Below are 13,001 nucleotides of genomic sequence, written 5' to 3'. Positions count from 1 at the left end.
TGGTGTAGCAATTTTAATGGACAGTAGTGTACTTCCCTGGCGCATGAGTGAAGTTACTGATTCTCCCTCAAAGATGTGCTACGTACTCCCTACTAAGAAATTCTTAAGTCACAACTTCAACATGACACCACTGACGAGGATACTTCGGTTAATAAGCGTTCGTCTGGTACAATTTCTGTGTAACCAAAAGCGGTGTATGGCGAAATATTTGTGGGGTGGCTTTGCAACGACAGGTTGATGTGTTGTAGACACGACGTCGCCGTCGCAGATGCTGTTATTCAACGGACTGTACGTCTGGGGCCGGTGGGCTGTGCCCTTCAGCCGCGTGGCTGAGCCGCAGCCGTTCCACAAGACAGGCTCTGCTGAGGTGTTTGTGCCTATGATCCGCGCTGCCGGCTCCATCCGGGGAGGCAACCTGACCGACCTCGACGCCGTTGCGGTGGAGTTTCCATATGAGGTACTGTACGTCTTCACCGAATATGCACTCGTTAGAGATGTCAGCAGGCATGAATATTCACACCTTCTGTTACACATTCACAACTTCACTGTTTAATCTTATTCACTGGCCGAAAAAAAAAATCACAGAACCAAGGAGGAGCGGTGTGACACAAACGAATGTTGAAAGGCTTGTCTCTAAATCTGAAAGATGTGTATTAAAATTTCGCTCCAGCCGCGGAAGAGTGGAGCTACTAGCGTAACTGTGAGGATCAAATCAGGTTTGCTTTAAATTTACTCTGTAACGGTAGTGACATGGTGAGTTGACATTGTATTGTATTGTATGTTAACCGGGGACCTAGAAACGACGGAGAGGCTCCGTCCCCGCCGCAGCCGTAGTTGTCCACAACCCCACGACTACTACCGCAGTCCACTTCACCCCTCCGCCGCCCCCCACCGAACCTTTCTTTCAGGGTTATTGTGCTGTTCGGCCCCCGGTGGACCCTGCCCCCCCCCCCCCTCCCAGGGAACGTCTCACACCAGACGAGTGTAACCGCTATGTTTGCGTGGTAGAGTAATGGTGGTGTACGCGTACGTGGAGAACTTGATTGCGCAGCAATCGCCGACATAGTGTAACTGAGGCGGAATAAGGGGAACCAGCCCGCATTCACCGAGGCAGATGGAAAACCGCCTAAAAACCATCCACAGACTGGCCGGTTCACCGGACCTCGACACAAATCCGCCGGACGGATTCGTGCCTGGGATCGGCGCTCCTTCCCGCCCGGAAAGCCGTGCGTCAGACCGCACGGCCAACCGGGCGGGCGAGTTGACATTAGTCAAGAAAAAGTGACAAAGACGCAATTATCATTACCGCTCGAGTTTGAACTAGGTCGTGATATAGGGCAACTAGAAGCAGAATGTTTCTTCTGCATTATTGCAGAGAGACTTCGCAAGAATGCAGCCACTGCACAAAATTGCTGACGGCGACGGTCACGAGAATGTAGGGTCGCAAGAAGACCGGACTCCGGCCGGCCACGTGGTACTACCGAGAGCGAAGACCGTAGTGCTCGACGTATGGGTCTCGCGCATCTTACTGCATCTGCAGCAGCAATTTTCATCACCCCCCCCCCTTCTCAACCCTCCCTAGGGGCGCACCGCTCTTTGCGAGGTTCGCGGATGGCTACCACGGGGCCTCAGCCTTTGTAGCATCTTTCCCCTTCCATGCTACATGTCTGTCCTCTTGCTGTTCTTTTCCCTCTGCTTTGGGGAACATGCCTGAGTTGTTTCTGGAAACGAATTCCGCATTTTCGGTAGTCAGTATCAGAAAACTCTCCACTGTTTTTTATTCTTTTCTTCTTTCACTTCCACCTTCTCCTGTCCTTCCTCCGTTTGAGGTTCCTCTTTTTCTTCGTCCTCACTGTGCGCTCCTGAAGGCGATCCCACGCATCTGACGAGTGATAGTTGACAGTGTAACGCGTAATTCCCAGCCCCAGGTCGACAGGTAGAGTTCGCATGCACCCCCTGGTACAGGTCAGGCCCAGGGAGCGGTGACTGCGTGGGCTGCTACCTTCCCAAATTGCCGACTGTCAGGTGTTCCGGAGATGTGACCAGAGGTGTGAACAGTCACCTAAAGCGCGTGCACCCCATTCTGAAGGGGGCCCCATTTGGAAGGAGCGCCATCAGAGATGCTGGCAATCACGGAGGTTTTCTCACAATGAGCGAATCATCTTCACGTTCAACGGCTACGAAATGGAATGAGGCTAAAGCTTCAAGGACCCTCCCAGATGCACCACGGTTCCCCGTGGTTTCACATACTGATGACAGTCAGCCCTTTTCCACAGTAAATCTGTTCATTATTCAGAAAAGTGCTGAAGCAATTGCTGGCCGTGTGAAATCCTGCTCTAGTTTACGCAGTAGCACTTTGCTTTTGGAAACTGCTTCTGATTCTAAAGCACAACTGCATGCAGCTTCGCTCCTCCATGCCTATCCTATTCGTGTCGAGGCCCATCAAAGGCTGAATTCTTCATGTAGTGTTATCTACACTAGGCTGCTCGATGGTCTGACCGAGGCAAAAATCCAAACGCACCTCTTTGATCAGGGTGTCATTGCAGTACACTGGGTGTCTCCTTAGTGCCCACATTCTCTCTCTCTCTCTCTCTCTCTCTCTCTCTCTCTCTCTCTCTCTCTCTCTCTCTCGGTAGAGTGTTTCTTCCATCGAAGATCAAAGCAGGTTATGAAGTTATCGCAGTCAGGCCGTTAATACTGAATCCGATGCACTGCTGCCAGTGTCATCGTTACAACCACAGTCGAGAGTCCTATAGACACCCAGGCCAATGTGTAAGCTGTGGTAGGGATGCATGAGGGCGCTTGTCCACCTCCTCCTCCTCCCCACTGCACCAACTGCAATGGCGACCCTGCCGCCGCCTCCCGCAACTGTCCAGTGTATCTGGATGAGCGGGCTGTCCAGGAGATCCGGATGAAGGAAAAGTGCCTTATCCGGTCGCTCGCAATTTGTTTGCTAGTAGGAAACCTTGCATTCTACCATCTGGCACCTACAGTACTGTTCTTGTTACATTTCGCTCCGTGAAGGATATGACAACGCAAACATGCGACCTCAAATTTAACACCACGGTTGTGAAACCGCCCAACGTCGCGGTAGCGTCCCCATCTCCTCCTCCAACTGTGTAACGCGCCACAAAACTTTAACCTCTAGGGACAAAAAGTCCGGCGAAGACTTTCTACGTCCCTCCAGCCAGCCAGCCAGCCAACTAACCAACGAACCAACATCTGAGTCTTCCTCCGCAAACCAGAATGCCTCGAAGAAGTCAAAGACAAACGGCCGTCTACTTCGCAGAGTCGAAGATCCTCTTCGATGGTGTCGCCAAGTGATAGCTTCGCCTGGCCGACCTCCATGTCGCTGGTGCCCACCACTACCAGCTTCTCTGCCCTCGACTCCGCTGGCCGACAGAAGGAGAATGTCGACGATTCTGTAGACATAATGGAGCAGTATCCTCCTGCATATGGGCTCTGTAGCAGCGAGCGTTCGAAGGGTGGCACTCGGCAGCAGCCAAGGTTACATCCCTTCATTTTTTCCTCGTCATGACTCTCCTCCAATGGAACGTTCGCGATCTTCGATCCAACAAAGAGGATTTACGGCTACTGTTAGAATCGCAGCGTCCACTTGCTTCCTCCCTTCAGGGAGCTCTCGCATTTGTTCCCAGTCCGCTTTGGCCTTCCCCTGAGGACGGCTTCCATCTCGTGGGGGAGTTACGCTGCTCATACAGTATGACATTCACAGTCCTCGTATCTCAGCCCGCTAGTGCTTACATTCCCTCCGATGATCTCTGTGTTGCTGTCTGTCGGTAAGTGGTGTCACTTTGGGATCGTCACTGGTCCTCCCTTCATGAAACAAGCTCCGCGTTATTAAGCTTCTCCCATCACCTTGGACGACCTCTTCTCGGCCCTCTCGCCTTGAGATCATTTTAGCTAGGTTGCGCAACGCGCGGGCTGTCGACCGCGTATTACATATTATACGTCGTAGCAATATGGCGAACGCCATTTAATTTTTAGTTCATGACCTCCGTTTCTCTATAGAATGTTTAATAGACCTTTTTCCGCGTCCCTGTTTTTAGCTGTCTTCTCTTCCGTCGATTGGGATTAACTTGTAATCGTTTTTAACTCCTCTTAGTCTGTGTTGTACAGTCCTGATGTAGGCGCGTATGACCCTAGTTGTTTATGTGCCCTAAACAAAACAAACAAGGACAGCTCAGTCAGACGCCTCGTAACGTGCATTTCACTAACCCCAAACCACTTCCATTTGCGACTTAAGTGATACCAAGCGGAAGCTCATTGGATGGTAGGGTGGGGGTATTTTGCGTTTTCTGAGGACAGCTGATTCTCCTTGGCGCCAGTGACGGCCGTTTGTTGGTTAGGAGGTGGCCAGTTCAGATCCTGCAAGCATCGTGCCTGCATGCCTGACACTGTGGACATACACCTAAAGCAGCAGGAATACTATCGTTGCTATCCCATGCAATCAGAATGCAAATCTGTTCGTCCTTCTGGTGATTCGATCTATTGTGCCGCCGTTCACGAACGGAATTTTTGAAATTCGTGGTAAGGTCTTATGGGACCAAACTGCTGAGGTCATCGGTCCATAAGGTTACACACTACTTAATCTAACTTAAACTAACTTACGCTAAGGATGACACATACGCTCATGCCCGAGGGAGGACTCGAACCTCCGACGGGGAAGCCGCGCGGACCGTGACAAGAAGCCCTAGACCGCTCGGCTACCCTAAGACGAACGTCATTCCAGGATGTGTCATCCAACAGGATAATGCTCACACACGTACCGCTGTTGTGACCCAACATGATGTACAGTGTGTCGACATGTTGCCTTGGCTTGCTCGATCACCATATCAGTCTCCAGTCGAGCACATATGGGACATAATCAGACAATAACTCCAGCGTCACCCACAACCACCATTGACCGGCCAAGGCGTGGAACCCCATCCCACAAATTGACATCCGGCACCTGTACAACGCAACACGTGCACGTCTGCATGCTCACATTCAACGTTCTGGTGATTAAACCGATTATTAATGTACCAATATTTCATATTTTCAATGAATTATGACGTGCTGACATTAACCTGTTGTCTTGCAATGTAAATCACTTACATATGTTACTTAGATAAATGTATTCCCGAAATTTCATTACAGCACATTTTTTGGTATTGCGATTTTTTTTTCCGCTCGTGTATTACAAAGGTCACCAATAATGGTTCGCTAGGTAATGTATGAGGGCTGATCAACAAAGACTAAGACTGATTTTCTCCTGTAGCTGCTGTAATAGTTTCCTAACTATATCATGAATACTGGAAAAGACTGGGTTTTTATGTATGTCCATAGGCCGCAACACCCTCGTATCGATAGGTTGATAGTAATGCTTTATTTTGTAGGCACTCTTTGAATTTCGCATGTAAAGCAAGGCATGTGACGCTAGAGGAACAGTACGACGCAAAAACTGTGTTCGTTTAAACTATACAGCCACTGAAACTTACGAAAAGCGTTTTGGCAGCTATTTTGCAGTAGACCTGATACGTACTAATTTTATTTTATTGATACCGTTAATTTAAATTTTTAATAGATACTGTTTTTCAAGTTTAGTGATTTTCTATGTTTCGTTACCTTTATATTTACGTAATGTTTAACTTAATATTTTTAATTACATTACCGCTTCACTGTCGGACATTTACTGTGTTCGTGGTTCACTGTTGACGTGTAATATCTTTGTCGGTGTTGTTCACGAGTATTACACCATCTCAGACGCGAACAGTTAGTTTGATGATAACCTTGTAAGCCGAAAAACGGTTAATAAAATAAATTCATACTTTAGAACATCAACAATATTACAATTTTCATTTAAGATTTTACGGTTAGTATTTGCATAAGGACCGAATATCACATCTGCCAAACATCACAGTGGACATGTTCAGTTTCTTTCGTGACCGTTCTTAAGTGGCAACTAGAAGAGTCCACTGATAACTGCGTCTTGAGAATATAATTTCGTATTTTTAGAAGTGTGCTATAATACATGCACATTTAAGAACTACCAACGTGGTTGCAAGTAGTTGAGGCACCAAACCTAGTAAGTAGCCCTCCACATTTGCCAGTTGAAACACCTTTACTGAGTGACCAAGTAAAGCCTCCAGAGAACCTGGGTCGAACTGGAGGACTGGAAATATTTTTCTTGTGGGAAATTGTTGCTCATTGTATTCATTTCCGTGTTGCCGTAGTGGTGTTTCATTATTTCTTATCAGCGTAAGTGGATAAACTGGCTGCGAGACCGTCATGTCTGTATTGCCAGCAAATCAGATATTGAGGCTATGTTACACAGCGTAGTCTTTATTTATTTTGTCGTTTACGACAAACAATAATTCGTCTCTCACATGTTGTATTCTTTCTGAAAATAATAGGCAGTAGTTGTTTATCGCATTAAGCGTACAGTTTCGTCTCAAATACGAATCTGCGTCTAAAATGTCCTGCAAGCAGTGCGACACGTGGAAAAAATTAAATCTAGGTCAAGCAAATATCCATTACTGATTAAATGTGTTCTGACAGGCGTATGAAATGCGAAATTGGCGAGTGGATGTTAAGATAAGTCAACTCTACAGTATAAAAGGATGCAGCTTGTATCGAGAATGTTCGTCTTCCGAACTTGGCCCCGAGGCCACGGTCAAGTAGCTACAAGCTTTAAGGGTATCTGAGAGCTCACTAATTATCCACTTTGAACAGCTCGGAAGACGGAAGCTGTCAAGTTATATTTAGCGATAATCGAGTTTCTCTGAAGAAAAGATCATCGAAATTTCACCGAAAATATTTCAAGAAAGGTCAACGAGATGTTCGGGAAATTTGTGAAAATAAGGTGTTTTATAGCAGGGAAATAACCAGCGTTATTATTGTTGCATTTAACGTTTCGTGCTTCCCACTCAATCTATACAGTAAGATTCGCCGATCTTCGAGGTGCTCACACGACAGTAGAAAAACAGTAAGGCTGGTTTAATCTAAATCCCCGTTGACAAAGTGGTCCTCAGTGAAGCAGCATTAGCTCAATTTCACGTTAAGAACGGGAAAAATCTGTTGACTTTCTTGATGGAGCATTTCAAACAGTCGTCTGAAATCATTTATGGAACCAACGAAAACTTCAATCGAAATGACCAGGCAAGAATTTGAACTCAATTTCGAACTTAAGCTACATATCATAAAGTTGTGCTTTAATGGTATAGTAGGAAGTACGGATACATAAGTTACATCAACTGGTCTGTTGGAAACTTCTGGGTAAAAGTGACAGTTATAAGTAATCACACTGGTAAATATTCATCTTCTAAAATCGTCCGCAGTGGCCATATGTGCTTAGCTTAGCTCCGAAATGACAGATTCACTTTATAAAATGCCATCGTAGTGTGTTTTCTCCTCAGTTTTCTGTTACGTGTTTCGAAACAGACACGTCCCCATAATAGATAAGAACCAGTGTCCAAATGAATAAAGGAAATCACATATGCAACGAAGATATCGAACACCAAGTTTTCACGTAACGTAAAAAGGAAATAGCGTGGATCACAAATTATTCTGGCTAGAATTAGTGTGCAGTACTTAAAATTGTAGTGTGGTAAGTTTCAAACACTAAATAATATGCTAAAAGGAAAAATATTTAAAATTATCATGCTGATAAAACCACGTAGTTTGCAGCGAATGTATGAGAGCGTGCTGGAAAGTAACGCCTCAGGATTTTTCATGTGGTAACTCTTAATGCTTTATAAATAAAACAAACGTTATTAACGTTCTACAAATTTTCTCTTCAATCTACATATTTATTTCTTAAGTCACCCTGGCTACGAACATATTGCTTCCAGTGAGATACCATTCAGTTGATACTGTCACTGTGAAAGTTCTGAATACGTTGATGGAGCCATAACCTCACCTATTTGCACAGCTTCATCATCATCATCAGAGTGAAGTCCTCGAAGATATTCTGGAAACAGATGAAAACCTCATGGGGCCAAGTCAGTACTGTATGGAGGGTGATACTTCACAGTGAACCCCAGACTTGCAGGTGCCGCAGAGCTCGTATGTGGTCTGGCATTGTAACGTTGAAGGAGAGGCTGCACTGTGTGTGGACGAACTCTTCGAATTCGAAACTCGAATACAGCACGATGTTTCTCGCGCACCGACATAGTTAGATTGCACACCGCCATGTTACACGATAGAATTCTGTGTCCTCTAGCGGCAGAGGGCTGCAAATATGTAGACACGAAGAATATCTTACATAAATTCGGAGGCATTACTTTCAGCCGCCTTCGTAAATGTTTTTCACAATGACGTGCTTTAAATGTGGTAAAAAATGTTTCACACTCTGACAAAATATGAGGCACCATGAATGAGTTATGCAAATTGGTCACGAACTGATATTCATACAGGTATAGACGAAACATGTAAAATTGCAAAATCGGCGCCCGATGGATGAGTGTGTGACGCTGCAGCGCATTTTCATCGCGCAGCTGGCGAGGGTAGCAAACAGGCGGTATGCCGATGTCAGGGAATAAGGTCAGTGCGAAATTCATTCCGTGTACTCAGTTGGTTAGTAACAATCCCTCGCAGACAGGTGTGTGAACAGTATACGCAGAAGTAAGAAAAATGGCGTGTGACGAGGGCCTCGCGTCTGGTAGACCGCTCGCCTGGTGCAAGTCTTTCGATTTGACGCCACTTCGGCGACTTGCGCGTCGATGGGGATGAAATGATGATGATTAGGACAACACAACACCCAGTCCCTGAGCAGAGAAAATCTCCGACCCTGCCGGAAATCGAACCCGGCCCCTTAGGATTGACAGTCCGTCGCGCTGACCACTCAGCTACCGGGAGCGGACTACTCAGAAGTGAACGTGTGAAAGACGACCTGTAAAGGGGCTCAAAGAAGCTGGTTGGAATAATCGGCGAGTCGCTCGACGTTTGGATACCACGTTGGTGGGTGAATATGGCAGAACACAGCTTCGAGAAGGAAACGGTCGACCTAGAGAGATGACAGAACGTGAGTACTGAGCAAATATCAGACACGCTCTGAGTCTGGGCTTGATTATTATCGATCCGACGTGCAACTGGTGCTTCAGTGGCAGAACGGAGACCGATCTCACGACGCCCCTTACACCAACTACCACTGTCTTCCGTACACCAACAAGACGGTTTGCCGATGTCTGGCACATTCGGCCTCGAGTCTCACCGACTGGAGTCGAATCGTCTTCAGTGATGAGGCCTGCTTCGAACTGGACCCCGATTACAAGCGAAGACGTGGCTGGAGACACAACGGACAACGGTGGGATACCAACGTGGCTGTCGCCCAATATACGACTTGACAAACAGGAGTGATGGTCTAGGGTGCCATTTGCAGGACTCCTTTGGTTGTCATCCGAGACACTGTTACAGTACAGCGTTACGACGAAATTCTACGTCCCACTGTGTTGCCTTTCATGGCAAGCCATTCTGGATTTACATTTCAGCAAGATAATGCCCGCTCGCACATTCCGAGAATTTGAACTGATTGTCTTCGTGCTTGCCATACCCTACTTAGGCCAGCAAGGTCGCCGGACCTCTCCCAATTGAGAACATTTGGAGCACTATGTGCAGTGTCCTCCTACCAGCTCATACTTTGGAGGATCAGTCGCCCCAATTGAACAGAAGTTTATACAATAACCCCGAGGACATCCAACAACTCCATCAATCAACGCCATGTCGAATAACTGCTTCCATGATGTCCAAAGATGGACCAACGTGTTATTGACTTTCTCAGTTCGTGATGCTTGAACAAATCATACATATTTTCTGAAATTGTAATCGCTTGTTTGTCTGCATGTGTACATCACACCAACAGATTTCTGTCCCATTAGGCTGTAACGTCCCCTTAGAAAAATTTATGAATGATTGTGCTGGTAAACCCCTTACTTTATTTGATTTTCAAACAGCTGAGCAAAACTGAACGTACTCAGACATTTCTCACTTTACGTATTCTGATAATCACTAAACTGACATACAATATTTTTAGCACAACGCAATCTGACTTTCAAAAATCCCTACAAAAGAATGGCCCTGACTAACAATAACCTATACCTTTCATGAATCACTTACCTCACAAAAATCTTCGTTACTCGAACTACTGCAATACAGCGAGCGCCAATACTGCCAGCTAAATAAGATTCTAACTACTGAAGGCACTAACTACTGATAGGCAGAATTAGCAAATGAAAGCTTTTGATAGAGAACAAACAATGTATTTACCTTAATAGTGTTCAAAAGTCATAATATACAGGGTGTTACAAAAAGGTACGGCCAAACTTTCAGGAAACATTCCTCACACACACGCTTACTTCCCATGTTAGAGCTCATTTTATTACTTCTCTTCAAATCACATTAATCATGGAATGGAAACACACAGCAACACAACGTACCAGCGTGATTTCAAACACTTTGTTACAGGAAATGTTCAAAATGTCCTCCGTTAGCGAGGACACATGCATCCACTCTCCGTCGCATGGACTCCCTGATGCGCTGATGCAGCCCTGGAGAATGGCGTATTGTATCACAGCCGTCGACAATACGAGCACGAAGAGTCTCTACACTTGGTACCGGGGTTGCGTAGACAAGAGCTTTCAAATGCCCCCATAAATGAAAGTCACGAGGGTTGAGGTCAGGAGAGCGTGGAGGCCATGGAATTGGTCCGCCTCTACCAATTCATTGGTCACCGAATCTGTTGTTGAGACGCGTACGAACACTTCGACTGAAATTTGCAGGAGCTCCATCGTGCATGAACCACATGTTGTGTCGTACTTGTAAAGGCACATGCTCTAGCAGCACAGGTAGAGTATCCCGTATGAAATCATGCCGGTGAATCGAGGAAGTACATACTGACGAAACTAAAATGAGCTATAACATGGAAATTAAGCGTTTCCGGACACATGTCCACATAACATCTTTTCTTTATTTGTGCGTGAGGAATGTTTCTTGAAAGTTTGGCCGTACCTTTTGTAACACCATATATATATATATATATATATATATATATATATATATATATACAGGGTGTTCATGACATCCAGTCTTACAAATTTACTGTCTCTGATGGACACACGTTCAGATCATCCGCTCTCAAAACTCCATCTCACTCCCCACATCCACCACTGCTGGTGGCTCACCTCCAACTGTGCAACGCTACGCACTGTTAACAGCCAACTGCCGAACACTACAATAGCAAATTCCAACAATGCCCCATACTGCACACAGCACAGCCAGTGATTCTCATACAGAGCGCTACGTGGCGTTACCAATATAAAAACCTAAACAGCCTACTTACAATGCTAATATCTTCATGTGCTTGTAGAGCTGATGTTGAGATGTCTCAATGTACCAACGCCGTTGGGATTACAGTTGCTGGCTGCTTGGGCTCGTAAAATGCTATAACGTACAGTAGAGAGAACTGAAATTTCTGTGCTTCTTACTTCCAACGCCAGCGATCCTTATAACTTAAACAGGGGACATTCGTTGCAGAGAACATGGAAATGTTATAAATTTCATAAAAATTTCAAAAAGCGTGTAGGTTCTTTTTGTTAGGTGCCAATAACCACTTTCAACAAATAGGGCCATGGCTTGTTTTGACTTCCTGGTGTTCTGTGGCTGTTCAGTATCAACTGGATTCCGTTATGTCTGCAGAGTAGCGGAAAAATCCTGTGCTGTAAAGGTAAAGGGCTGTTTCAGGGTGGGCAGTACTCGCTGCTCGTGCTGGTGCCCAACGCGAAGGGCGGCCTGGCCAGCATGCTGTCCGACCTGTCAGTGTTCTCCCTGGCCGAGGTGATGGAGCGGCTGGTTGCCCGAGACGTCGAGGTGGTGCTGCCAGCCTTCAGCATCCAGACCGTCACCAAGCCACAGCGAGCCCTCTCCCGGGTATGTCCACATCCCATCTCTCCTCTTTTTATACGGCACTGGAGTCAATGTACAGAGAGAAACTGAAAGAGTAAATCCAGAACCTATGCCATTAGACTAAAATAAGAAAAGCTTGGCCCTCTCATTGTTTACAGTAGCAAACTTAATGTGGTGTAGTGTAGCGCACGTCGCGTAGGTTGAACTGTAATCCACAAGTGTTTCTGAGAAAGGTCTGTCGTCTATTCACTACATACACACATCAAAAAACTTTTGCTCCTGAAGATAGACGTTGACTGTGGATATTGTATCACAGACACAGTCACTTTGACTGTTCAGAGAGGTCACTAAACCCGTCCAAAGATGTAAACAAACATGCATGAGCAGCGCCTATTAGACGGATGGGGTCCGACAACCGATCACTTAGTCATTCCACCAGGAAGTAGGTGCACGGCTCGTGTTGTCTGCAGTTCAACCATGCCTAGACGGTCAATACCGCGGTTCGATCACGTCCGCATAGTTATTTTGTGCCAGAAAGGGCTCTCAGCAAGGGAAGTGTTCAGGCATCTCGGAGTGAACCAAAGCGGTGTTGTTGAGACATGGAGGAGATACAGATCGACAGGAACTGTCGATGACATGCCTCACTCATGCCGCCCAAGGGCTACTACTGCAGTGGATGACTGCTGCCTACGGATTATGGCTCGGAGGAACAACGCCAACCATGTTGAATAATGCTTTTCGCGCAGCCACAAAACGTCGTGCTATGACTCAAACTGTGCGTAGTAGGCTGCATGATGCGAAACTTCACACCCGTCGTCCATGGCGAGGTCCATCTTTGCAACCACGAGACTCTGCAGCATGTTACTGATGAGTCCAACAAAAAGTCGAATGGACCGCTCAGGATTGGCATCACGTTCTCTTCACCGATGAGTGTCACATATGCCTTCAACCAGACAATCGTCGGAGATGTGTTTGGAGGCAAATCGGTCAGGCTGAACGCCTTACACACAGTGTCATCGAGTGCAGCAAGGTGGAGGTTCCCTGTTGTTTTGGAGTTATATTATGTAGAGCCTACGTACGCAGCTGGTGGTAATGGAAGGCAT

At 46.3% G+C, this 13,001-nt stretch overlaps 1 protein-coding gene across 1 annotated transcript in view; it reads left to right on the top strand.

The window, feature by feature from the left end:
* Positions 1 to 13,001, top strand: part of LOC126471223 (uncharacterized) — a 105,279-nt gene that overhangs the window by 80,843 nt on the left and 11,435 nt on the right. Inside the window, exons 5-6 of the mRNA XM_050099346.1 lie at positions 249 to 457; positions 11,737 to 11,922. Of these exons, the coding sequence (XP_049955303.1) occupies positions 249 to 457; positions 11,737 to 11,922 (395 nt within the window). The remainder of the gene's footprint in view (positions 1 to 248; positions 458 to 11,736; positions 11,923 to 13,001) is intronic.

Source organism: Schistocerca serialis, chromosome 3 (assembly GCF_023864345.2).
Source record: "Schistocerca serialis cubense isolate TAMUIC-IGC-003099 chromosome 3, iqSchSeri2.2, whole genome shotgun sequence".
Classification (NCBI taxonomy): domain Eukaryota; kingdom Metazoa; phylum Arthropoda; class Insecta; order Orthoptera; family Acrididae; genus Schistocerca; species Schistocerca serialis.
This window is presented reverse-complemented; position numbering and strand designations above follow the sequence as displayed.